General features: G+C 46.2%; 1 protein-coding gene across 3 annotated transcripts in view; it reads right to left on the reverse strand.

The window, feature by feature from the left end:
* The window catches only part of HIPK2 (homeodomain interacting protein kinase 2), a 128,514-nt gene that overhangs the window by 13,524 nt on the left and 87,665 nt on the right, over window positions 1-27,325 (reverse strand). For 2 of the 3 annotated variants that reach the window (XM_066183896.1, XM_066183897.1), the window contains 10 exons: window positions 21,138-21,261; window positions 18,935-19,054; window positions 18,148-18,234; window positions 16,875-17,059; window positions 13,004-13,166; window positions 10,183-10,402; window positions 8,558-8,679; window positions 4,079-4,221; window positions 3,553-3,729; window positions 734-1,015 (listed from right to left, as the gene is read on the reverse strand). In XM_066183896.1, the coding sequence (XP_066039993.1) occupies window positions 734-1,015; window positions 3,553-3,729; window positions 4,079-4,221; window positions 8,558-8,679; window positions 10,183-10,402; window positions 13,004-13,166; window positions 16,875-17,059; window positions 18,148-18,234; window positions 18,935-19,054; window positions 21,138-21,261 (1,623 nt within the window). The remainder of the gene's footprint in view (window positions 1-733; window positions 1,016-3,552; window positions 3,730-4,078; window positions 4,222-8,557; window positions 8,680-10,182; window positions 10,403-13,003; window positions 13,167-16,874; window positions 17,060-18,147; window positions 18,235-18,934; window positions 19,055-21,137; window positions 21,262-27,325) is intronic. The other variant, XM_066183898.1, reaches the window with a different exon arrangement.

Below are 27,325 nucleotides of genomic sequence, written 5' to 3' on the forward strand. Positions count from 1 at the left end.
TTCTGATCCACAAGGGATGATCAGCAGTGACAGCAGTCCTGGGCCATGCTGTTCACTAGGATGAGTTAATTCTCTGAGGTGCAAACTCAGCCACCACTTTCTAGTCTCATCCATGCCTCTCTGCAGAATCAGACAAAAAGCAATTTCTGCCACTTTTACTATAGTTCAAGGATATTTTGGCAACACAATCAAGATTGAGCAACTCTCTTGCAATATATTTATCATTATTGAGTATTTTTGACAAAACCACTGGTTTTGAGGGCTTTTAAAAGAAAATATGGAAGAAGCATATGGAAGATCTCATTTAATGCTCTTTACAGATGCCTGGATCACTTAGAAAGAGAAAAGGCAAATTTAAGGTCCCTTCCTTCCAAGCCCTTCTTTCTGTCTTTGTTTTCAACAGATGTCCCACTTACAGAGGCTCATCACCACAGGCTATCTAAAGTCTTCTATCCACAAAAAAGATATAGAGAAAAAACTGGTCTTTCCTCTTACAGGCGAGACACTATGGTGTGGAGAGACTACTGCACGTCTCCAAGGTCACACAGCAAATGTACAGCACAGAAGGGAGCATCACCTGAATCGGTACAGTCCTCAGCTAGTAATTTTCCTCACAAATCAAAGACAACCCGGCAGATGAGACGCAAATGTAGCTCCGGGAACCCTACAGCAACTCCGGCACTTCTACGCCCCTCTCCCCTTCTCCTGCACACAGAGAGGAGCAACTGCTCACCTGGTGGGTGCATGCTTCTGCTCTTCCTCTTCATCCGTGTCACTGCTGATGGTGATGACGCTGACGGCGGGGCTGGGGGTGTCGGGGATGACGATCGTCTGCCGCTGCCGCTCCCGCGTGCTGCCGGCGGCCGCTTCGCCCCAGCCGCACGTCACCGAGGTGCTGCAGGCAGGGCTGTTGTGCACCATGGCACAGCGGGGAGGGGTGTTCTCCTTCACTCGCTTCGACCGCTGCGGCGAGCTGAGGGACTGGGAGGATGAAACTTCATAGGTGGATGCGTTGCTGGAAGAAATGGGGAAAAGTGTTAGGTGGTTAAAACTCTGCATGCTTAAGTCGCCCGTTGCCATGGTTTGTGAGTCCTGGTCTCGGATTCAGTAGCGCTGATTTATGGAGTCTAGGAAAACTGCAAAATTGGCACAGTCACTTCTTCAAAGAAGACAGTGCCTTGCATGACTTATTCATACAATTGGCTGAAAAGTAGTTTCCTTTAATAAAAAATTCAAATTTGCTTCCCCTGGAAATTTCCAGATGGGAACTGCTGCCTCTCAGGAGTTTGCACTGGGAGGGTAAAGGCCAGCCACAAAGCCCAGACGTACCGAACAAAGGCAGGCACAGCATGGTTGACACAGGAGGAAGAACCACCCAAATGATAATCCCTTCCTCCTGTATCCTGCATGGATGCATCATGACCGGATATTTTTTGGCCATAAAAAAATAGGAGTAAAATTAGAATTTGTTGTGGAAAACAATAATCACTTATCAGAAAAACTGCTTTTTTTAAACAGGAATTAATTGCTGTTTAAGAATCTTTTTCAATGAACATTTCCTGCTCAATACTTTATCCTTTAGGACAGTGGTGTCCCATGGATGAAAGCAGGCAGATGGGAGGACATATACTCAGTTTCATTCCTGTGTGAAGCAGCATACAACATATATAAATCAGAAAGAAATAAACTATATATTTCTTACACAGTAGAGAAACATTCCCAGTCTTCCTACTTCAGCTTCCCTGCCTGACCAGTCAGAAAAAGCCCACTTGGATCAGGGATCCAAACACAAAACTATCAGCCAAACACTGCAATGTAGGTGTACAGATGGGGTTATTTATCAAAGCACACTGACTAAAGCCCATTTCACTCATTTCCCACACTTCCTTTCTTGGTCGTGTTTCTTTTTGCTATTGCAGAACATCTGGGGATTCAAAAAGGAAGAAAACCCCCAAGTTCTGGTTTTGTTCTACTCTGAGGCCTGGGCTGCATGTTCAGCCTGGCCCAAGAGCTAACAAAAGGAATAGGTGGCATCCATCAAAAGGAAGTCACCCTGGCAGTATATCACACTACACCAACTTACACAGCCTCTTTTGCATAACAAATGGCTGCACAGTAGCATTCAAAGTGCTTTTTGAATACCAATGAGCAGCGTGGAGTACCCTCCTTTCCGAAGGAGCAGGACTCCTCGTTTGGCACAAAAAGAGTCACAGTCAATGAAGCTGTAGAAACCCTTTGCTCTGAGAGTGCCCCATCCCTCCTGGACACAGCCACCCCGCCCTGGAAGTGACAGCAGAGGGGAGGCCCTGCACAGGCACACTGGCTGCAACAGGCACTCTCTTTTGCTGGCTAGCTGGGGACAGAGCTGCCTCTCTATGTTATGAATAGACCAAGACAGCTGGAGCCTACCCAAAGTAAATCCAACATTAGAGAGCAGATAAATGGGAAGGATTTAAATAGTGGCCTCTTAACTTGAGTCAAACTGGTTACGAGCTCAGAGCCCCGCTGGCACCAGTCCAGTCACCCAGGAAAACCACAAGCTCAAATTTTTGCCACTGCACAAGTGGTGACCCATTTTGGTTCTCTCCCCTGCAGTGTTTTGTGCTTTTTCTTTTAAAAAGAAGTGTGATAGTTGCACAGACCAGAGGATCTTCTCCAGAGCAGCTGCACATACACCTTGAACAGCCTTGTCCTCTAAACAAGATTACAGTGCTGTGACAGGTACTGCAACCCCCCTACCATCTGAGCTGTGCAAGCAACCCCAGACTCCCCCTTCCAGAGCCAAATGGTCCTACCAAGAGATGACAGATTCTAAGGACTGCCCTGTATGAGATATCCTTACAAAACACTCCCTGTTTTATGCTGCCATAGTTATAATAAGGCCAGGGTATAATAATGTGTAACTGTTGCTGGTGCGGACTGTTGAAGACAGGGGCTAATGACCTATGTTAGGAGCTAGAGAGCTCAGGTGGCCTAAAGCCACCACAGTCCCCCAATCCCCGTGGCAATAAAGCTCAGAAGACTGTCATCACCCCACTGCTTTTGAAAGGGCACATCTTGTGTGCACGCATCAGGCATATGTTCCTGAAGGTGCAGCCCCCTCAAGCTGCAGATGCTGCACTTCAGGAGTGCTTCTTCAAGATGATGTAAAAAAGAAAAGGTGTAGCAACTGGGCACTGCGCCGCACTGACCTGAGAATACGGTTACATTTTTAAATCACTGGGACTACAAGGCAGTGATTTACAAGTAATTGCAGCAGTGTAGCCAGCTGAATGCACAGGGCCTGAGCCTCCCATTCTGCATCTTCTCCAGCTACTAACTCCCACACAAAATGATGCTCACTGGGTATAGAACAACCCTGACTACATCCTGGGTACCAAAGTGGTGAGGCAGTGAAGAGCCCCATCACAACACGTGTGATCGAATCCCTCAAGGCCAGCGGAACAAAACCCGTTTCGCCCCACGGGTGTCAGCGAGCCCCTCTCCTGCCAGCAGGCCGGCGTGGCGGGGCCGCAGGGGGAGGCAGCCGGGCTGGGAGCCCCTGGCACTCACCGTGGAGCCGACTGGTGCTGCTTGCTCTTCCTGGCGGAGGCGGTGGCGGGCGGCTGGCGCATGACGTGAGCGACGCCCACGTTGACGGGCTGGGCGGCGGGCAGGGCCACGTGGCTGGCCAGCAGCGTGGGCTGCTGCATGATGGGGTTGTAGTGGCTGCCGTGGGCGTGCGTGTTCCTGCACAGCGGGGACACAGGCACACGGTGAAAACGCAACCGGTGGCTGCTCAGCAGGCTCCTCCGCAGCCTCCCACCACCCTTCACTGAGGTGCCCTCTCCTCCAGGGCCTCTTGGGTTCTCAGCCTTCCCAGGATGTTTTCCCCAGGGAACAGACTGAAGGAGTGGTGCGGGCACAGCATTCCACTCCAAAGGCATGGAGCCGAGAAGTCTCCCACAGCTCTCAGACAGTGGGGTCACAGGCTGCAGCCCTTCTCCCCTCAGCCCTGTAGCCTTGCAAGACCCCAGCCCTCATGCCTCCTCCAGCACCTGTGGGTACTTCAGGGCATCTCCAAGCACCTCCAGTTTACCTCCAGTCTGCCAGCGGTTGTGTGCCTGCCATGGATTCGGGGATGACGGTCGCGTGCTGGACAGAAGTGTGGGTGGCCACCCCGGTCAGCTGCTGCCAGGCGGGAGGGAGCAGGATCTGCTGAGTGCCACTGGGCCATGCTTGCTGTCAGAGAGAGGGACAGGAATTCCTTAGCAAAAGGCATCAAGCACTGAGCATGAGCGATGGTCACGCTCAGCTGGGGCCCCTAAAAATGATCATGGTCATACCACACAGCTCTTACTCACCTTTCAGTCACAGGTGACAAACACTGCTAGGAAACCACAGTTTAAGCAGGAATAGTTATCAATATAAAGAATTCAAAGGAGGGGAAAAAAAAAATCCTTGCCATACAAAGCAGCAGCTGTGTTTTAGGTTAAACTGGGAACGGAAGGGATCAAAACTTGATGGCATTTCAACCCAAACATCAAATTTTTTAGCAACTTCTAATTTTGACTCTCCAGATCAGCTAGGCACTGTGGTTCCATTGTTAATTTCCCCTTTCTAGAGCCAGCTTACTTTCTCAAGTAATGCACAGCTACACATTGCATGCCTGTCCTTTCCATGTGTTCTCCAACTTCTTCCCCCCTCTTAGAGGGGTGAAAATCTCTGCCTTGTGAGTTGAGCCATCATTCTGCTATGCAATCACCCCTCCAGCTGGGCTGCCACAGGCATGACGCAGGTTGTCCTGCTCCAGTGACTCTACGCAAGTCAGATGATTGTTTTTTGGACTTGGGAAACTTTCTTAGCTATGTGCTGCCCAAATGCAGCTTTTCACTGCTGGGCTGAGGAACTCAGGTGTAACAGCTACAGCCCACCTTAGTCCCTGCCTGCACTACTGCACTGGACCTGTATTGTGTTCTGTCACTGCTCAAAGGAGGCTAAATTTGAGGGAAGGCTTCTTCCAGGCATGCATTTATCTCCTTCTCCACCCTCACAAGGATCGTGTGAACTGTCCCCATGATTCCCTCCTATCCCCCAGTGACACAAACCCCAAAACAATCCACCCAGCAAAAAAAATCTTTTCCCAGTTCTACTTCTAAGTTTGACCATCTTGTAACTTTTTGTGTTGCTGAGTTACATGAAAAGGCTGCTACAGTGAGGCCTCTCAGTGACATCTGCAAAGGATGGAGAGTCACAAGGCTCCCGAGAGCCCTTCATCTAGGGAGCCACAACCATGGACTGGTGATGCTTGGAACAGGTAAAAGGATGAGGCAAAGGGACAAAAAGATCAGGGAGGAAAATAGCATTCTTATTATTCTCTTTTCTTTCTTTCTTTCTTTCTTTTTTTTTTTTTTTTTTTTTTTTTTTTTTTTTTTTTTAAAACCTCAGCTTTGCTTTAAAAGAGGAGACTGAACTACTGTTGCAGTCAATCCCAGGGGACTACCTGGATTTACTTGCAGACGAACTTGTTTCCTCCCTTTTCAGGAAGGGAATGGAACAAATCTAAGCTCCTTGTCCGACTGCAGTGCATAAATTTAGATGCAGTGTCAGGGCCTAGGCACAAATTCCTCACTTATTAGGTAAGGACCACTGAATCATTTAATCTTGCAGATAAGACTTGTCTAGGCTGATCCAGCAGCACAGTGTGCTGTGCTAACACATAGAAGGCTCATGCTGGCAGCTGCAGCCTGTTCCCAGTTAGTGCATTACTGTGAAATTTTGCTGGGGTGGTAGAGCAATGCTCTGCCCTTTGTCCTCAGGAGATGGTGGGCCCCCTGGAGTGACCAAGCTCATACTTCGGATAGAGAGCAGGAACAACTAATGGAATAACGTTTTGAAAGCCAGTGGAAGGACATCTGTAGGAAGTGTTGTCGGGAAGGAGTTAAAAGGAGAGAAAATCAAGAATCCAGGGTGTTATTCAAGGGCAGGGGACAGTTCTGGGTCACACCATGGAAGCCTGCTGGAAAACTGTACAGCTTTGCCACTTTTGAGATCTGAAGCTGCAGTGAGCTATTAGTAAAGACAAGATCAGTCTCCTTTCACTAGTCTTTGTGCATACAATATGTGGACCACACTTGCTTGAGAGGATGAAAAGAGACCCAGAGAAGTTACAAACAAGTTACTTTAGCCACTGACTCTGCATCTTGCAGGCCGCTTGCTCTGCCTTGCACTGCCTAGCTCCATGCCACAGGCTGCAGACACACAGCTGCCAGACATGATGCTCAAGCTCTGTCAGTGTGTCTGCCCTGGATCCCTCTGTCCCTCATCTGGGACAGCTGGTCTTGTACAAAATGCACAGGGAGAACTGGATGCCAGCAGCACTGGGATGCTGTAAAGCTTTACTGGCCACAGGCATCCTGAGGAGTGCAAACACAGAAACCTGTGCCATGTGCTAGGCAGGGGAGAAAGCCTGATGGCACTACACGGTTCTGGGAGCACAAAGAGCAGCACCATGCCTCATCAGTGGGACAAATAAAGCAGGGGAGAGACAGAAGTGGGCTCTGGAGGCGCTGCACTCTCTGCCGGGGCTGGTCCATCTCGCAGTTGCAGCAGTCGCAGCAGTCGCCTGGCCCAGGCTGAAGAGCATTAGATCCGCAGCTGTGCATGAGAGGAGCAGCTCTCTGCTGGGAGAGAGACACGCAGCCGCCGAGATCAGATGTGACTACAATGCATCACAAAGAAGCCGTGTTTTTCCATTCAGGAAACTGGAATTGGGTACAGATTTGTTTATCAGACCAGCTGCTCAGCCCGAACCGAGTGAGGCCCACGGACACCAGATGCCACCGGCATCAATCAGAGTGCCCTGCCATCAGAGACAGCTCGCATTTCTCATCGCATGAGACAAACAGGCACAGCAACAGGCACATCTCCTCTCTTTTATTACAGCAAAAATTAAAAATCTGTGCAAGTGAGGAGTGTTTCCCAGAAACAGCCAGAATTCCCCTTTGGAAGTGACAGTGAATGAAATGTCAGTAAAAACTATGTAAGGGGGAGCCCGTGAAACGGGTGTTCACATGGCAGAGGCAGCACTGAAACTGGTAACTTGTGGGCAGGAGGGTGCTCAGGAGGAGCTTTACTACCACATTCCTCACTTGCATAGAGCCCAACAAGGCCACGACAAGAAGAAGGAGCGGGAGGTACTAAGATATTTCAGGATCCTGCTGTCTTTGAGATGTTTCAGATCCAACCCTCACCCCTTCGAGCCCCAAAGGATAGCACACCACAGGAGGCCGGGCAGAATGGTGGGGGCTTGTAAAGCTCTTTGACCTCCTTCATTCACTGCCTTGGCTGACTTCTTGCACAAGCAAGAGGTGCCAGCCACTGAGCCTGCACAGACTGCTCCTTACTTTGCCATGGCTTTTGTTTCCCTGCCTCTTAGGCTCTCCTTTCCTACCAAACAAGGGAGGTGGCCCATGTCAGTTGTTACAACGGGCTGCAGCAGAGATCGGTTTGATGTTTCAGACAGCTCTCTGACAAAGGCTCTGCTATTGGGAAGGGGCAGGGCAGGGCAGGGCAGGCTAGCTGATGGAAATCACGCAGGCTGCAAGTTGCATTTTGATCTGTCTTCACCAGATAAGTGTGACTGGCAGCTGGCAAAGGAAGGCAAGAACAGAAACAGTCTTACCCCAGCAGTGCAACACACAGGCATAAACCCTGAAGTCTGCTGGTACCTGACTGCATAGGAATGTGCTGGCATGGCAGATCAAACAAGCCTGAGACAGAGACGTGCCTTTGCAACTAGCTGGTCATCTTTTCCAGCTTGCACAACTTAGTTTTAAGTACACCAGGTGGTTTTCTTTTTTCCCTGTCTGCTATCAGCAGAGGTACCATGGTGCCAGCTCAAAAACCATTGAGGCAGATTCACTGAAGCCAGCACAAGGTGGAATGAACCTCTCCTCTGCTTTGAGGAGCTGGGGTACCCCTTGAAGATGTGCATGTAACAACCATTCCTGGTGGGGTTTTTTTGTTGTTTGTTTGTTTTTTTTTTTTCTAGGAGGAACCATGCTTTTCCTGTGAGAATATTTCAGACAATTGTGCCGATAAGAACTGCTGACAAGGAGAGCTCCTTGAGTGTGGGGCCCTTGCCTCTACCTTCTACATCCCCCTCATACCTCAAGAGCAGAGGTGCTCATAAAACAGAATGGTGAAAACTTAAAGCATGAAAGATATTTATCAGCAGCATGCAATTCACCAGTGCAGCTCCTGGCTGCAAACTACCCCCAAGATTATGAGTTCAGGAGGATGCAGGAGGTTATTGTAAGTTCCTTTTCAGCAGAGGCCTGACACTGCTTTCCCACTGATTTCGGTAGAAAAGCAGAAAGAGAAAGGGTTTTTCCGGTGGCTTTTGCAACTCTGACACAGTCCTTGAGCTGAACAATGAGCTGGGGGAGATTTCAACATGCCCACATCTTCGAACTGCACCACAGAAGGCCCTCAGAGAAAGCTTCTCTCCTCAGCCTCCAAGAGCTAAACAACACAGTAAATACCTGCTGAGCTTGGTGCCTTTAGAATTGCTTACCTGTGCGAGGAGTCCTGGCTGGATCTGAAGAGGCTGGGCCCCAGGAGCCTGAGTGACGATGGGAACGGCGTTCTCCATCCGAACCGAGTACCCAGCATGCTTCGAAGGGGAGGCTTGTAACCCTGTTCCACCAGCACAGAAGGTACAGCATAAGACACCAGCAGTATTGCTAGGAACAGGGGCTGGCTCCCAGAGGAGCCTAAAGGCACTTACTGATGCCCACTTAAATTGCGGTGTTCAGCCCCTCTGAATAATCAGCTATCAGAAAGCCATGTTCTACCCTGGCCCAAAGATGTCCATCAAATGTTCACAGACATGATGTGTGTATAAGGGTGCAGAAAAGACATTTCCAAAGGCACTAAGGGATTGGCTGAGTTTACTTCAAATGCACGGGAAATATTGCAATACAATGTGCACAGGCAGAAAAGGAAAAGAGGGGAGTGAATGGCTTCTCTTCCCCATATTTTCTGGTTTAACAACAAGAAATGGTCTCAGTCAGCCAAAACCCATTGCTATACGAGAATGCTCTCTTTATACCAAAGTGGGATGAGAATCCAGAACTCCATACTCTCTCATCCTTGATGGAGACAGGTGATTTTCTGTAGCACAGTTTCTTGTGACTCCTATTTAAAAGGCTCTAGCACACCCCAAACTCCAGTCACTACTGGCTGAGCCCCACATTAGTCTAATTGAGCTGGAGGAAGCTTCCCTTGCCAGCACCTCAGTGCATGGCACAGCCTGTGCTGCCTCCTCTACTCTGGAGCCTTCTCAAGGCAGCAAGCTGAAGATGGTCGCTTACATACTCCACTGCTGAAGTCAAACCCTTGAGATGCATTTTAACTATGCAGAAGAGGTCTAGCTAAACTTCTCTAGTTCAAAAGAGCTTTGATAATCTTGCAGAACATTTAACAAGTGCCTGGAGACTAATGCACAGACAGGCTTGTAGAAATGAAGAGCAGAAGTTGCACCAGATGAACTGAGGTCTATTTAGACCACTTCCTACGGATACTTGCCTAGTTTTCCCAAATTGCTACACCATGTAAAGCTAACAGAAGGACAAGTGGTTAACACTGAGCATCTCCCAAGTTGTCAGACAATAGTACCCACCACTAGTATGCACAGGCAGAGCTGTTTGCAGCAGGCCTGGAGCTGAAGGAATTGACCTCATAAATGGTCATGAGCATCTGTTATGGGGGAGAACCTTTGTCTCCACCAGCACCACACTCCCTGCTGCATTACCCTCCCGAGTTCCCCTTTTAGCAATCGAGTCACTGAGAAGTGACAGTATGACCCCTTACATATGTACTGATCTACTGGTGTTGTGTGGGAAAGCTTTCAAGTTTACCCAAGTATGGCAGAAGTGCCTTAAACTTTGTTCAGCAAAGAATGACAAGTACCACATATTCTCCCCCAGCCCCTTCTCAGTATCAGCTGCCTCCAACTCAGGATGTTAGAGGTGCCTGCAAGATCCTCTGCCAACACAAACACTTCCATCTGCAACAACCTCACTGCTCTGATTTACTAGGCCAGCCCTTCTTCCTGCCATATGACTGCACTGAGGAAACTCATTTCCAAAAAGAGCTGGACAAAGCAGGGGGCCAAGACCTGGTGGTGCTGTCCCTTACCTTGAAAGCCTGGTGGGCAGACGATGAGGGCTTGCTGTAAGGGGTCTGGCCGGGCACAGATCTGCGCCGTTCCCGTCTGCAGGGGCATGCTCCGCTGGGCCACCGCAGCCATGGACGCCGCTGAGGGCTGGTAGAGTGCAGATTGGTAATTTAGTATGGAGACCTCAGGGTTGGCTAAGGAAATAGTGGCACTGGAGGAGGTGGGAGCCAGGTTGGTGGTCTAAAGGAATGACGGGAATTAAAACAAAAACAAAAACAAAAACAAAAAAAAAACAAACAAAAAATGAGGGAGATGGGTACGCTGGAAGAAGCAAAATCCAAAAAATAATAAAGTAAAACAGCGTAAGATAAAATAAAAACCAAACCAAAACGGCAGACGAGAGGTAGAACAGGACACCGAGGAGTAAAGAGACAAGGCAGTGCTGGGGGAAGGATCACAGTCTACCTGAGTAACCATTGCTGTACCATGCCACGGGACCTCTGGCCACATGGCTCTGCTGGTACTGCTCAGAGACACAGCATGTTCCCTACAGCAGAACTGCAGCCCCACTTCTCACCCGACTGGCTCTGATTTGCAGCATGATGAAGACAGGCTCAGAAAATGCTGCTATCCACAAATCACACTGTTCACTCATCATGTATGCAGCTCTAGAAGCTGCTCACATTCCTTAGGTAACATAGACTCAGCACCTCCATACCCTGTGAAATCTCATCCTGAGAGGGAAAATTCATTCTGGCCTTTCCTCTTGGATACCTTGTATCTAAGATGGCACATGCTCCTTGAATTATGTTTGGAATTTGAGTAATCAGAAGGCATAACAGGAGGTAAGGCTAATACTTGCAAAGTCCAAACTTCACTTGAATCGTCTTTAAAATCTCTTAGAGCAGAAACTCCAGTAGGGAATGTTTCAAAGCCAAAGCCAAAAAAAAAAAAAAAAAAAAAAAGCCCAGAGTTCTGCAAAAATCTAGACATCTGAAGACTTGGTTTTGTTTTGTTTTGTTTTTTTTTTAAATTTGGACTAAGTCTAACAGCTGCAGGCAACTAAACAGCTCTGCCACTGCTCTAAATACACGTTCTTAGGATGCACACCTAGGGAGCCAGACACTACCAGACCAGAGCAAATCCTTCCCCTCTGTCCAAACATGCCAGCAACCGTGCTGGAGATAGGTCAGACAACAGTTTCTCATGGTGAATGTATAAACCCAGGAGAAGGGTTTGATCAAGGTACAGGAGAGAGCAGACTAATAAGCATTTTGCACTGCCTGGTTGCCACTGGACCCATGCTGCACTGCCACAGCCACAGCCATGAAGGACGTGACAACAAAATATGTCTTCCGTCTCCTTATCCCCTCTTGATGCAGAGGCTGTGAAGTGCAATCTGTTCTCCTGTGCAACACACTGAGCAGCAGCCACAGCAGCTCCCACACTTGTAATCTCAGAAGCCATAACTGGAAGGAGGCAATACCCAGGTATTTTGCAGAGACAGGGAACAAAAGAAAGCCAAAGACGAGTGGTATGTTGAAGAGAATTGTGAAAGGCTTTGAGCTTGTTCAAATTAAAACACCCTTCCTGGAAATATTTCTACCAATTCTTCTAGGAACATTGGGCGCTCTGGTTCTGCTCAGAATACACACCCCATACGAGAATTCAGAAATTACCATGGATCTCCCCAGCCAACAACTGATCTCAGTGTCAAGTGAAATGTGTGGAAATGAAAGCAAGTCTGTCTTTCCTACAAGTAACTCTGGTACAAATGGTGTCTCTGCCCTGCAGCTGGGGCCTAAGGGAGCATGTAGCATGCATTTCTTTAGTCAGCATCTCAGAAAGTGCCTAGAAATGGAACTGGTGTTTGTAACTAATACCCTCTCACATCAAGTCATGACCTATCTCTGCCTGTGCCTGCCTGAATTGTTTCAAAATACCTTCTGTGATCACATGTATCAAGACCTGAGTCAAGAAGTCTGACACAGGAGCATCCTGCACATCTACACAGACTCCTTTAGCTCCCCTGCTTTCCAAACACCACTTCCGCAATGCCACCTGCAATCTCTAGAGTGAATCTTGAACAGCCTGTTCCCAAAAGGCTTCAAAGACAGCAGCTATTTCTTGAGCTTCATCTCCTAGAGTGCTCTCCCTGGAGAGTTTTCCTTCACTGCTGTAATACAGTACCACAGCAAACAACTTGGTCTGCTAGTCACATAAAATTTGTTAACACAGCACCCCCCAACACTGGAGCAAGTAAAACTAATACAAAGCACGATTATAAAGCCAGAGCCCACCAAACTAGTGTGCAATGTGTTTCCAGTGGGGGCACATGCACACAGTCCCCACATCAACTGTGGCCTCTGGAGTAAAAGCAATGAGAAATAAGAATAAACATTATCGCTAAACTTTTCTTTCCTGTTGATCAGTTACAGTGCTGCGTCTGCTACAGAGGGTTTAAATTCATTTTACTTCAATGCCAACTTGAAGAAAAGCTGTAAGATCACAAATACTTCTGCTTGACCCAGGGAGTGAAGTACTGTTTGGTGCATTAAGGGGCTAATGAGCTTTTCCCCATAGCAACTTCCCAAGTAAGCAGGATTTATCACCCCAACAACAACATAAACAACAAGGGCAACATTTCACCGTCACACAAAATGTCACAAGATTACTGCTTGCCTGAAGAAAAGAGAATGAGGAAAAGAGCAGAGGAAGGAGAGTAAAAAGGCACCATCTCTTGGCAGGCATGTTAAATGGGACGCTACTTTGCTTTTCATCTTCTAGGCCCTCCTGACATAAATGTTTCAAGCACTGGCTGCTTGTGATTGATGCCCTCACCTGGTTGTGGACTGTGTTCAGCTGGTTGTTAAAAGTCATGGTCAGGTTGGTCGATGTACTTGGGGCTACGTGTGTGATGAATGGCGTCTTGCTCTGGTTCACCGTGTCGTACATATTCACCCGCCGCTTGCAAATCTCCATGTTCTGGAAGCAGGACTTGACACTGCGCAGGGAAAGGGGGGCAAAGAAGGCAGAGAAAATCAACCAAGCAACTCACACAGGTAACAGTTCATCACAGTGGCCCTGCAATAGGTCTCCACGGCAGGTTTAGCACTTTCTAGGCTCTTAAAGCCCTTTGCTATTTTATGCAGGTCTCTCTTAACTGGTGAGAGTCAGATTAACCCTGTACTGAAGAGGGCCAAGATGAGAGTCCCAGCGGCCCTGGGACTCCTGGGTACTCCCACGGGTCTCTGCAATGCAATACAAGTCACAAAAGCAAGCAAATTGGTTGGTCTTTAGGGGATGGCAAGAAATACAGAGGCTATATTAAAAGACTGAAGGAGACTGAGAGCAAGAAAGATACTATTTTCCTCCTGACGATGGAGCCTGAGAGGAAAAGAAAACTCATGCTTTTTGCCTCAGTGTAAGCGTAAAGATAGTTTTACACCTCTTTTGCAAGGAAGAATTTTACTGTTCTTGACCACTGAGACCCCTAAAAAAGCCATCCTTGTTCCTTTTTAGTAGTTGTTCACCAAGAGCTGAGTCCAGCTAAGCAGGTAAAACATTGCCCCTGTCTGGCAAAACACTCGTGCAGATGCTTGTCTTGAAGCATGACATCTACTCTTGCAGTCAATGGGACAATTCATATTAAAAAGTCATTCCAAAACAAATTCCTCAATACCCCAAGGGAATCTGGTTCTGAGGTTATCTCACACTGAGAACTGGATCTCTGGGGGAATGATTACAGCTTCTCCCTCTACACTGACTTTCCCTTAAATGTTATTGATACAGCAATGAAAATTTTGAGAAGGATCCTATTTTGTGCCCCAGTAAAGGAGATTGAATACTCTCTATATCGCTAGAGCACAGTAGGTATCTGGTAAATGAAACTGTCCATATTTCATTAACTAGAATACCAAAGCATACAGAGGTTAAGAGACAACAACAGAGTGAACCTGGACAACACTGTATTTTTAGTACAATCTCACTTTTTGAGATCTGAAAACCAATACAAGTTTTCCACAATCCTTCCACAATAACTGTTTTTACAAATGTGACCTCAGAGTCTGAAACACAATCTCAGAAAGTATAAAGGCATTTATTTTATTTCCATTATCCCAACATGGAAGAAGAGAAATTCCAAGCAGTGAAAATCAGCTGTATGCTGACCATTTTATAATGATATAAACTGTTGGAGGTAGGGGGTATAACCTCACATCATTTTTAAGAAACCAAGTGTCCCTTCAAAAGAAACAACCTTGTATGATCCCTAAGTTTGATGAAGAGGACCTAGATCTTTTTACCCCTGTCTTGTCTCTTACTCAAATGGTCACCTCTCTTTTACTAGAAGAAATATCCTGGTAACTGGATCTGGGCCATAAACACCTGCAGACAAGCCAGGCTCAGGACACTGCACGGCTGCCCATTATGTGCATTCACTTCCAGAACTATACCCGCTGGTCACAGAACATCCAGCAAAATCAAATAAATACAGAAGGCTCTTGGATCACTTATTTTCAGTCAAGTATGAATATAATTCCCACTGCACAAAGAAAAAAGCACTGGAAAGAGTAAAGGTTCTGTACATGGTGAATAGTGTGTATTACCAAATGGTTTTATCTAACAAGGTGTAAGCTCTACAAACGCAATACCATGTTCTCTGGCTTTACTTTAAAAAAGGTGGGGGAAAAAACCCACAGGGACAAAGCAAAACAGACAGAAAGTCTGAGGACTACTCAGCAATTTAAGAGGCAGGAAGTTAAATATGTGAAATGGGAAGCTAAGCTCACTTTGCTGTCTGCTTGTAAGAAAGCAGAACAGCTCCTCTTGTGCTGCTTGAACTTGCAGCCTCTCTGAAACGTGCCACAGCAGATTCCTTCCAGAAGCTCCAGCTTCCATATATTCTCACTTTTTCTGCTGCCCAATTTATTTCCAAGAGAGATTATAGCTCCCTGCATCTTTCAAGGCTTTGAAGTTTCTATTCTCCAAACCATAAGTAATCACAGACAAAAGTTCCATCCACTTGCCATGCTGGTTACAGCTTATTGCTCTCTTTGCCAGTCACCGCTTCCACTGCGAAGGGGCTTGCAGAGTTACACACCCAGCTGGCACACATTTAGTACTCAGAGATGTGATGCTGAATTCTTTATTTGGCTAAAATTCTCACTGCTATTTGCCCCAGTGATACTTTCAATCTTTCTGGGGCTTCGCCTAAGCAGCCACAAGCAAGCACTTCAAAAATGAAGATGTGGTTATGGACTGTTGCGTTAGTGGAAAGATTTCTGACGGCAATGCATTAGGTCACAAATCTCTCCTATCTTACACAATCAGTTGTTGCACAGTCAGAAGGACTGTTGCAAATTAAAAGACTTTTGTCTATTATGTTCACTCAGTATTTTTGCTGTCATATTTTATTCATGACTGTTTTTTATAGGAAACTTTACTTTCTTCCTGTTTAGCACAATCATCCCCCATCTTGTTTTCATTTATCACTTACTATCTATTTATAGGTAACCATTCTCAAAGATAGCTGTGCAGGCTAAGTCTGGGTCTACACAGATCGTGCACCCACTAACTTCTGGTAAGCAGATGCTCTTATCTTGTGATAAATGTGACAAAAAGGCAGCTACAGCTCCTTCAAAGGGGGAAAGCTATCTTAAAGAAACTCAAAATACTGCAGCCACCCATACAGGCAGGGGAGCTGACAGAGTTACCTGTTGCTCTGCAGCACAAAAAACATACTCTGCAGCTCTTCAAGCAGCCCTCTTTAATTTTGTACCTGAGCTCCTGACAGCCTTTAAAACACTCATGCAAATGGCACTCAATGAAGTACAGCACTGTGCCAATAATTGCTCTCCTGTCAAGGGGAAGGGACAGCCCGCGAAAGCACCTTGAACTGCCAAGTGCTGTAAAGCTAGATGTTCAAAGCTAAGTGTCCTGAAGGCTTTGGAAAACTCCCACTACGTGTCTACCTTCTCCACTTACACCTGAGAAGCCTGTCCCTATGTGAACTGGGCATGGGCAGTGGGCTGGGTGCAGGTATCATGCATTTCAGGCTGCTGTGCTCCGTGGTGCAGCCTTAGGAGAAGGGGCAGTCAGGCTTGAAGACGTGACTTTTTCTCATCTCCATCAGGCAGTGGAACCTGTCCCCATTCCACATGTGTCAGCTGAGGCCAGAATGTGGTATTTAAGGTGAGACAGGTGGACAACAAGAAAGCTGAAAACTGAACTCCTTGTCCTGTTGTTTATGCCTGTAAAACAGCCTGCTGCAGAACAGCTCTTCCCTTAAAAAGCAAACAGCCCCAAGCTGACTCCTGGTACGATGGGAAGGTTCTGGGAGGAAGGGTTGGCTCCCCACTGCAGATAAGGTTGATTACTCCAGTAACAATCAGGACTATATTACTTTGAAATACACTGATACTTTCAGCACTAATTGCATAATTTCTTCTGCATTTTAATGCAAAAATATGTAATTACTGAATATTTACATAATTAATGTAGCACACACTGCAGCGTTTTAAATGCCAAGCACCTACAACACAATTCTTGCAACCTTGAGTTGGAAATCTTTTTTTTTTTTTAAGCAGGAAAAGATTAAAACTTAGGGATTAAACATCTTAACAAAGCCCCTCAGATACATTTGGTCTCCACCACAACCAGCTATCCTCTCTACCGCTCAATCCAGAACCCAAGGGGAACAAAAGCCACGTACTGTGTGCTGTGAGGGAAGTCAAGCAAGTGTGTCATGGTGACAAAAGGGTGGCTCAGAGTTTCTATGGGTGTTATCCTCTTATCTGCATCTATTGTCAACATCTTCTTTAACAGATCTATGAACTCCCGCCGGTCTGCCTTTTCCACCAACATATCGCTTCCTTCCAAATCCGTTGTCATGTTTACCTGGAGGAGAAAGGAGAGGAGTGAGTGCCGAAGGGGAAGAGCAGATGGTCAGGTCTCCAGCAAACTGTGTTTACTCCTTGTTGGAGCACATGCCTTGTGAGCCTCCCTGTCTAAAGGAGTAGCTGCTGAAGAGCCACGCTAGACTCCGTGGTGGCCACTCATCTGGCTTGTGCATGTCACATCTCCAGACAGACTGTTAAGTGTTCAGCTCGCCTGGGTCAGTGGCTAATGAAACACTTAGTCACCCTCCACTGAAGATGAACAGCTTCCATGTGGTACCAGGCAAGCTCTGATAATCAGAGTATTTATCATATACTCTGCCATCAGATACTTATCTATGTGTCCTATGAGCAAAAAAATATATAAAATCCATAAAAATTGTCAGTAGGTTTATGAGAAATATCCCATTCATGTATCAGGTGCCAGGAGAAAAAAAGATGTGTTACATTATTTCATATATTATCCAGTCTCCTCTGATTCCAGTCCTCCATTCCTACATGTTTACATGTTTACTTGCTACGATGTCTAGACCTTGCTAGCACAAACTCCAGTTTGGTGCTAGTGTTGGGCCAGTTTTGCACACTGGTTTGTATGTCAGTACAAATTCCCATCACAGGAGTGGTTATGCTGGGATTAGCTCTCACAACACAAAATTGATACAGTGAACTGGTGCTTCCCATTCTTCCCCTAGCCAGCCACATTTTACAGCGAGCACACTCTTCTGTGCCCACGATGAATATTTCCACTGTCACCCTTTAACAAATGGAAATATTAAAGCACAGAGTGCTAAGTGACTTGCCAGGGGTCATACAGAAGAGCACTGGAGAGACAAGAGAAAATGCAGGATTTCAACATTCAGAGACGTGCCTTAGCCACTTTCCAAGGCTGCTTTACTACAGCACACATACCCCTGCGTGCAGTCACTGCAACAAAGCAGCACGTAACAGCTAATTTGGGAGGCATAATCCTGGTATTTTTCAGGAGCTGGCTCAAGAATAGGATACACAGAGATCTTCTATAATTCCCTTTTGTTAGTGTTGCTGGAAAGCATGTGAACAGTCTTGCTGTTTACTCACCAATGCTCTTACCTGTGCCATATCATCCAAACAGTTGAAAATATACTTTCTTGCTTCCTTTGACTTAATCCCCGTCTCTGCCTCATGATCATCTGGCGTCTGCTCAAAACAGGACACAGGCATTGACCAACACTGCCCTGCAACCAGCTGGAGATTATGTGCCACTTCCCACATGTGCTTCATCCTGTCCTCATCAGGGACCATTGTGTCTCTCTTGCCTGACTAGACACCATTTACACAATCTCCACCACGGTTATGTGACATCTTTTATGTCACAAGGTGATTTATCTCTTCTGTTTCACTTCTGAGGGTCCTCCCAACTATGGTGGGTCTCTTACATCCACCCTGGCATGAGGTGCAGCATCCCATCCCATCCAGAAGCCCACTGGCCTCTCTCCTTGGGGACATCATGCAGCCAAACAGACTGGTACAGGACAGTCAGGGCTCACCTGCTTTACTAGAGATCTTGACTGTAGAATTAAAATGCTTGCCTTACCCCCCCACACCCCCGCAATGAGTTAGATATTAGTGCAAAGTCTGCCCACTACACACCAATTCATTGACTACTTAGAGGGAGATTTCCAGGTCAACTCTAGACTTAAATTTCCTACATCACAATGCCAAGAAGATACTATAGGCTCCAAATTTTGGGGATGGCAGTTTTACCTTGGGCAGTACCCACCCCTATGTCTGTGCTGCACTGCAAAAAGCAGAAACTTAGGCTCTGAGGTGACCTGAATGTCTCCGCCCTTCCAACCAACAACTGCAAGGTAAAAGAAACAAGGGAATGTCTTCCTACCTTCAGCCTCCACAAGGGATACGGTGAGTCTGCATCTCTGTTGAAAAACCTCGTAGTCTTTGTCCCTGCACTTAACAAATACTCTGCTGGTAAGCCCTGCGTCTGTGAAATGTAGCGAATCTGTAAGAGAAGGATGAGAGGTCACTGTTCGTCCTGTGAAGATCTCTGGAGGTCTTCCTTGAAAGGAATGCAGGAGGCATTTGAACCAACAGAACAGACAGAAAAAGGAGATGTAGCACGTGGAAAGACTTCACCCCAAAAAACTCAGGGCAAGATATGAGAAGAAGAGAATTTCAACATGGAATTCCCTCCATTTATCACCTACATCACTGGAAACTCCCCCTTAGAGTGCACTCCCACAAGGCCTAAGGATGAAAAGAGTAAAGTCCCTAAGTTTTTAAAGGTCAAAGAGAAGGACCCACACAGTTATTTCAATGGGATGTCTCAACACTTTGTACCCTCTCTTCTCTAGGAAGTCATTTGAGCAATTTGATATTTGCTCTCTAACTTCTACCTGTCTTCTTCAACCTGAGCACACTGCCTATCCTAGGAGCAGTCTGAAGTTCCAAACAGAGAATTATGAAGTGTTTGCCTTTGAACTAAGGTGAAATACACACTCAAAGCAACTGACGCCCTCATGGTATGGAAAGTACTTGTCTCTACTGACTACATGACGTTATTTGGGTTGCATCCACAAGCATGACCTCACTGGCACCCACACAGCTAAAAGATACTCTATTTGTGTTTCCAGGATCTCAAACTTTTATTTATTTATAAAGGAGAAAGGGTCTGTGATTACAAAAGTAAAGACCGATGTCACACATGCCTGAGGTGCCACACAAAACCTTAACTTTGCCACCTCTCCACTGCTTAATGGCTTCATTCTGCAGAATTGCTGCAAACTGCAAAACTACTAAAACAGTCACCTACTCTAGAAAATTCCAGGGAAGAATGGAAAGTGTTTTTGACAGAAGAAACAGAGAAGGATAAAAACATTAAATAAATAAAGGCATAAAAAGCAGCCATGGTTTCAAACACTTCCAAGCACTCAGGTCCTGGTTCACTGTGCATGGCTTGCTCAGCTCTGCAGCTCCTTAGGTCCATCAGAGCTCACATACCTGAGAGGCACCAGGATCCTGCCTGCAGCCCAGTGCCAGCACTGCAGCCAGGGACCAGGATCAGCCCCTACCCCATTCCCAGCTCCCCAGGAGCCCTCGTCACACTTTACCAGAGGAAGCTTTGTGCTGGGCAGTTACGCTGGCCAGTAAGGTATGGTGATTTCTTTTTCAGCTGTGTGTTTTATGGCTTTTGGGGTGCAACAGAGAAGAGAAAGAAATCTACTCTTCATGTTTGGTATGTGATTTTCAAACGCTTGTAAGTTTCTCAGCTACATCTGATTTCCTTTAGAGTCACGAATACCCCTGCTCTTTGCTGCAAGTTATTTCCCCTGCCAAATTTTACCTTTAGAGCTCTGATTAAAAAAATACTAGTTTCAAAAGAAAAGTCAAGGAAACATTTCAGTATGTGAAAAACTTATTTATTATCTCACTTTTTATTTTTTTTTTTTAATTTATTTCCTAAAAGAAAAAAGACCCTTTTCAGGCTGCATTTGCAGACAGCTAAGATCAGCCTGAAGAATACTATGGGAATGCAAAGTATTCTACAGCCCTGGCTCTAGCTGCCACTGAATTACCGGTTTTAGGACTACAAAAAGAGCATAAAAGCCCATGGGGAGAAAAGGAACGACAGCTTATATTAACTGGAAACCTACATCAATGCCAACATTCTCCCTGTCATTGCTTTTAATACACACTCTCATAAAAGGGGTTATGAAATGCAGCCGAGTTCGTGCAGTTTCTTCTAACAAATAAGGCTTTATACAGCACTTGCTGTTACAGCAGAGAACGGGTGCCTGCTCTGCTCAATGGGGAGAGACATGTACAGAGCTCTCTGGTCAATGGCAGCCTTGACTCTCGATTGAGATTTCACTCAGGCAGCCAGGTCTTAAAAGCCAGCATACCAAGCTGCACACTGGTTACCTGGAATAAATACCCAGGTGCATAATGGCAATGTTGACTTGGGAGAGCAAGAAACACAGACCCATCATTAGCAAAAGTGAAAAAGTTGGCACCTGTTCACTCTGACAAGAGAAGGGAAAAAGATGTGCGCACTTACCAGCACCCAGGGCAATATCCACACCCACCTGATCGTACTCTGAAGCTCCCGGGTACAAGGGCCAGCCCAAGAACAGCTCTGCAATGACACATCCCAATGACCACATATCGATTGCTTCACAAAAGGGTAAACCGAGGATGATTTCAGGGGCTCTGTGAAGGAAGAGGTCAGAAAACATCAGCAAGGGAAGCAGAACCACTCGGCTGGTGTAGGGCAGCTGGTGCCCATCATGACATTCAGAGGGCTGCTGCCAACAAGTGTCACTGCTGACAGAACTGAGGGACACACTGGCCACCGGCACAGTGCTTTAATTGGTGAATATTTATCCTTACAGAAGAGTACTGTGGCCATATACAGCCAAGAGACAGACCTATGTTTGACAGCATTTTGTAAAGGAGAAAACTACCACTGCTTTCATCCAGCAATTGGGAATATGAAGGCACCCAATCAAGGCCCCCACTCGAGGCTCTCAGGCCCAGCTCGCTGTCCGGTGAGCTGTGCAGATCCCCTGCAGTGAAGCATCCTCTGTTCACACAGCTCCATGGGTTCACAAACAGACAGACATTAAATAATCATTACAGAACTGTTAAAAAAGGATTACTGACTTTTGAAACAAATGGCTGTAACAAAAAAACAGAGAAATAATGCAATTAGATCTATTAGACCTAAGCCTTTTCCTCAGGAGGAAGTAGCCAAGAAGCCTTCCTTTCCCAGTCTGTCCCAGGCAGCTGAATAATTTTCTTCTCCCTTTCAGCCCAAAGAGTCAAAATGCAGCAGTTCTCTAGCTATGCATTTATTGCCGGCTCCAGGAAGATGCCACCAAAGCACCTCTGCTCCCTCCTCTTCCAGGGGGAATCTGTCCCACTACCTTGGGGTGGTAGGAATACATCACTGATGCTGAAAAGGTCTGTAGGATGAGGTTAGATGAACTTGCTCAACTCCAGTGGCCAAGGTGAGATGAGATGAACCCTGACCTATGTGCCCCAAACATTCTGCGTTTCAAAAACTTCTCTGTGAAGGAACGAAAAATATTTTCCAAATACTGAAAACCTTATACACACAAACACCTTCCTTACTTATCCCACATCTGCCTAGACGTCCACATGCAGTTATGTGACACAGTTCCTATTTATAAAAGGATCACCTAAAACTTCTCTCCTGTTCTTCTTGGAATGCTTCTAAAGCTCCAGCTTCTAGTTTCATGGGATGTACAGCAGGAATAAAAACTTACTCTCCCATACTCCTCTAACTATAAAGGAAAAAATGCAGAAGACCGAAACACACACTGCTTTAAAACCTTCATCATTTTAAATACAGCCTTGGGATTTCTTGGGCCCTCATACATATTTTGGGAATGCCTGGGGTTGGCTATTGAGCAAATCAAGTGCCACCATCCAAAGCTTGAAATAGGACCCATGGTTCCCAGTTCCCCATCTGTCATCAGGATAAGATCTGACACTAGTGAGATCATACTAAGGATTACTAATTGCACTGGAAAATATTATATTTTAATCACGCCATTACAAAGTCATGTCAAGACAAGTCTTTAGACGAGAAACCAAGCAAAATGGTAGGTTTTTTTTCCAAAGAAGCAAAGACCCTGTAGCAAGAATGCATGCCCTGTCTTCACTCCACAAACTCCCCCAGTTTTGGGGGGGACTTGTAATGATAAAATTCCATAATATCCCTTCTTAAACCAGTAATGCAGAACATAAAAATTACAAGAAATTCTGGGATTTTAAAGTTGGAATTCTTTGTGCCATTTCCACAAAAAACAAGTGAGAAACTTAAAAAGTGTCTACCTTTACCCCTTCTGGCTTCATCTGTGCTTGTCATTGTCATACCCTACTGCTCTTTAGCCCACTTTTGTGACAAACTTTGTATTCTAACAGCAATCCCTCCTCATGAAGAAGGGGTTAATTTTCCTCTTTTCCTCCCTATTCCGTCATCCCGTCATCCCTGTCATCCCTACACACTACTCGACACCTAGACAAAATGCAGAGAGAAAAAGACAGCTATGGTGACCTGAATCTCATTACTATGTAAATCCTGCATTCAAAGCCATCTGCCTCTCCCTGCCTGCCTTCCACATTGTGAACGAAATGTCCCTGGTCACTAATGAGAGCTCAGCCATGAATCGCCTGAACTTCAAATCCCTCCCACTAACTCAAGCGGAGGGGTGGACTATAGGGATATTCCCAACGTGATTTTGTGTGGAAAACTCCCTGTTCATAAAAAACACTTGCACTGCTGTCATATGCTGCACACACCTCCTTTCCTCTCTCCCTACACTTATGCTGCCAACACCTTCAGACCTCTGCAAGAAGGGATGACCTAGAATTTGAGGTTCCAAAATCTCTTAATTTTTTTTTCTCCCGAGTCTTTGGCTGTCCAGTGGGTTTTCCTGAAAGCTCTACTTTCTGGAGTTCAGTAATTAGGAGAGAATTTCTTTTTTACATTCGGAAGTTTTCCATCTCTGCGTCTGGGAAGAAAAGCACTAATCAATGTCTGTATTATTTTAACATATAAAATGCAACTAAACAGAACTCATTCTATGAATTCTAATGGTGAGAATGCCTTTGAGAAGGGGCCAGATCTTGGGGCTTTATGCACACCAGAGCCACCACTTGCTGTGGTTTTGTCCCAGTCTTCACATCATAACTGTGATTTTTCCACGGAGAGGGAGTGGCCCTAAGGCAAAAAGATCTTAACTTAATTAAGCAGTCATTAAAACACCTCAAGAACAACAGGTAGTGGACACCACACAGGCTTCCAGATTTTCAGCCAGCAGATACCTCCTGTTTGCTGGGTGAAAGAAGGAGCTGGAGTCACCAGGAGCAGTGCTCTGCCTTCTTGAGATGGCCAATGCCAAGCATTTTGGGGCAGGATGCCTCAAGCTCTGTAATGAAATAATCTGTCCACTGACAAAATACCTTTGAACCTCTGTTGTGGTGGATGTGGTGGATTCTTTACGCTCAGTTATGGATACATACATCCCTCTGCACATAGTATCTAACATGTGCAACTCCCCTCTTTCTCAACATAAGCATGTCAGTTTTTTAAGGCAAGGTGAGATCTTGACTTCCATCACATGTTGTGGCACAGACTTCCACAGGCAACCTTCTGCTTTCAACAGCATCTTAGCTCAGCTGTTTAAAGCTTGATTTTCCTCCATCAGGTTGAAATTTGTCACCTCTCGCTTCATGTTCACACAGATTGGTCTAGAGGTGAAGATGGAAGTGATTGAATATTGAATCACCTGTCTTTCAACACAAGCTATTTTTGTATCTCTGTCCTGTTCTCCCATGTCTGCAGCAGCTGCTGTCTTCTCAGTGTACCATCCCATGGATGTTTCAATCCACTTCCACTGCCTGACCCTACAACTCCTCTTCCTGACATGACTGTTTGGAGAAAGGCTGAACAGACCTAGAAAGAGTTAAACACGGGGATATTCCCCAGGCTTATTTTACACTATTTGCAGAATGCTTTCACGTTCCAGTCTTCCCTAAGCTTAATATTTTGTTTGCTTTTGGAGTGACACGAGGCATTTCAGCAGATGTTTTATCTGGGAGATCCTCTGAGACACACAGTCCTTTCTCCAGAGAAGCTGCAGTTAATTTAGGACATAGAATTATGCAGAAATAGTTCATTTATTCTCTTCCAATGTTTACTGCCTTTCAGTACTGCACTGATCTGGCATAATGTTTTCTGTAATCTAGATCAAGTCCTTTAAATGCTCCTCACTCTTTTCTGCAGCCTAACTAACCTAAGCAAGTCTGTGATATCTACATGCTTGAACATTTCATTACTGGTCCAGCACTTTTTGCAGATAATTAATACATTAAATAACTCTAGTCCTAAAATGTGCATGCAGTCTACTCCACAACTGACCCTTGTTATCCTAAAAGCACTCAGATTTAGCTCAGCAATAAAAATGGTGTAATTCTCTTTCCCACAGGGAAAGAAAACTGTTTCCATGACTTAAACAGTTCTTGTGTGGAATTTCTCCATTCTACAGCTGCTAACACAGTGTAACAAGGGAAAATGCCCCATGAAAGTGTGCACATCCAAGTATTGCAATCATAAATTGGAAGGACAATTCAAATAGCAGCAGATCCTCCTGAACAGCACTGAGATCTTCAGCAGATCACTCCACGACGGCACAGAGAAGTATTTTTTGTACCAACAATACAGGTTTTTTTTAATATAGACCCACCAAACCTTTTGATTGTGGTGAGGATCTTGTCTGACAGCACACAATGGAGCCAGCTGCCAGATACCTCAATACAAGCAAGAAGATCCCAATTTCCCGCTCTCCGCCCATTTCTTGGCTGTGCATCTGCAACACTCTTGGCACAGTAACTTCTGCCTCAAGTACAAGACCCACTGAAGGAAAATAGAAAACTTTGCCCTCGTGTCCTTCCTCTCCCATGAGCTGCCCTCGATGTTTTCCAACAAAAGGCACTCCCCTCCTGCATGCACAGGCACAACCCGTTCTACAGCTCACACAAATCTCACCAGCACAGACCAAAGATTTAGAAACCACTTGCCACCAGCCTGGGAAAGATTGAAGAGCCCTGCCAACAGCCTCTATCTCCAGGGCAAAAACAGCCATCCCCACTTCCCTACCCCATCTCCTACCCCTTTCTGACCAAATTACTTGCCTGGACAGCAAAGGTTGACCTCTTCCTCGGCTCAGCAGTGAGTCCAGTCAGTCCCTCATCCTTTGGAGCTCAGCTTGAATGTGCCCGTGTATGCCAGAGAGCTGCTGGTGCTGGTGCTCCAGGGCTCCAGGGTCCCCATGCTGGCAGCACCCGCAGGTCCCCAGAGGCAGAAGTGCCATCTCATCATTTGCTTGCACCTCACACACGACCCTGTCCTGCTTTCAGGCCCGCTGCTGGCAGAGTATTTACTTTAGCAACCCTGCTTTGTGGCAGGGTAATTTCATTGTCTGGTGTTTCTGTCAGGAAAATTAATTACCAGTCTAGCTTGCTGGCTTTTTCACCCACACATCACAGGACATTAAAAACAAATGCCAAAAAAATTCATTTCCACAGACTCAGATTCAGAGAGCTGGGATATTTCTGAATTTTAAAACTTCCCTGCAAACTGCCCTCCTCAGGGATAATTTACTGCCTCTGGTAGGGTCCCATGGCCAAGCTTGATAGTCTCAGCAGAGTCCTTCATGGACGTGTACACATCAGACAGAAATATAACTCAAAACTTGGTACTTGCTGGCACCTTGAGCAGAGTGTTCCTGCTTCCAGAAGAAGGTTGGGGGCAGCTGCAGGCAGTCCAGACAGACCTACAGTGAAGATGTCTCTGAGCTGGTACATAGAGCTCCTGTCCTGCCTTACGTGCTGGTCTCACCTGCTAAAGCCTGAATTCTGGGAAGCAGCAGTTTTCACATCTCCACTCAGGAAGCCCTGGGCAGAGGCAGAGAGGCAGGAGCTGAGCTCCTCTGCCCAAGCAGGGATACACTGACCAGCTGCACACCCAGGGCTTCACCCCACTCAGGGCTCATGCTCTCCCATGCACCTTGTGAGGACAAGGAACTGCATCCTTTGTGTGTCTCACAAAGAGGTTTTTCTTCAAGTGATAGAGCTCTATCCCCCTCTCAGATGAACCCTTTCTTTGGCATCTTTATGGACTCTTTCTCATACCTGCTCACTTGACCCTTTTGTATTTTGTAGAGGTGTCCATCTTTTATTGCCATGTACTGTAGAATGCAGAGTATCTTTAACTCTTAGGTAAGGGAGGTGGAATGCACAGAGAATCTGGTTTTTGTTCCTCTGTACTTCTCAAACTCCAAATAATTTCTTAAGTGAAGGGATGTAAAAGGAGACAGGCTCATATTCTGGAAGTAAAAGGTTACAGTTGCTATTTCCCTCACCCCTCCACCTCTACACTCACATAGACACTGGGAAGGGATGCAGACATCAGATATGGATGATCCCCAGACTAAGGTCATCCTCTGCTCCAGGGCTGGGCATCTGCTCTTTTGTGGATGTGATAAAGACAGCCACCAGGGTCAGAGCTTATCACACCTACAAGCACCAACAGCTCCTACTTGCTCACTCCTCATCCCATGCACTGGACAGGAGAGCCGCTCTAGGCCCCACTCACGTCACTCAGCAGGGAAAGGCTGGGCTCACCCTCATTGCTGGACTTTGCATTTCTCCTGCACCCCCTGAGCAAGGGACAGCCCTGCGAGTC

The sequence above is a fragment of the Chamaea fasciata genome, unplaced genomic scaffold (genome assembly GCF_029207755.1).
Source record: "Chamaea fasciata isolate MVZ Bird 193981 ecotype frontalis unplaced genomic scaffold, bChaFas1.0.hap1 SCAF_5, whole genome shotgun sequence".
Classification (NCBI taxonomy): Eukaryota; Metazoa; Chordata; class Aves; order Passeriformes; family Sylviidae; genus Chamaea; species Chamaea fasciata.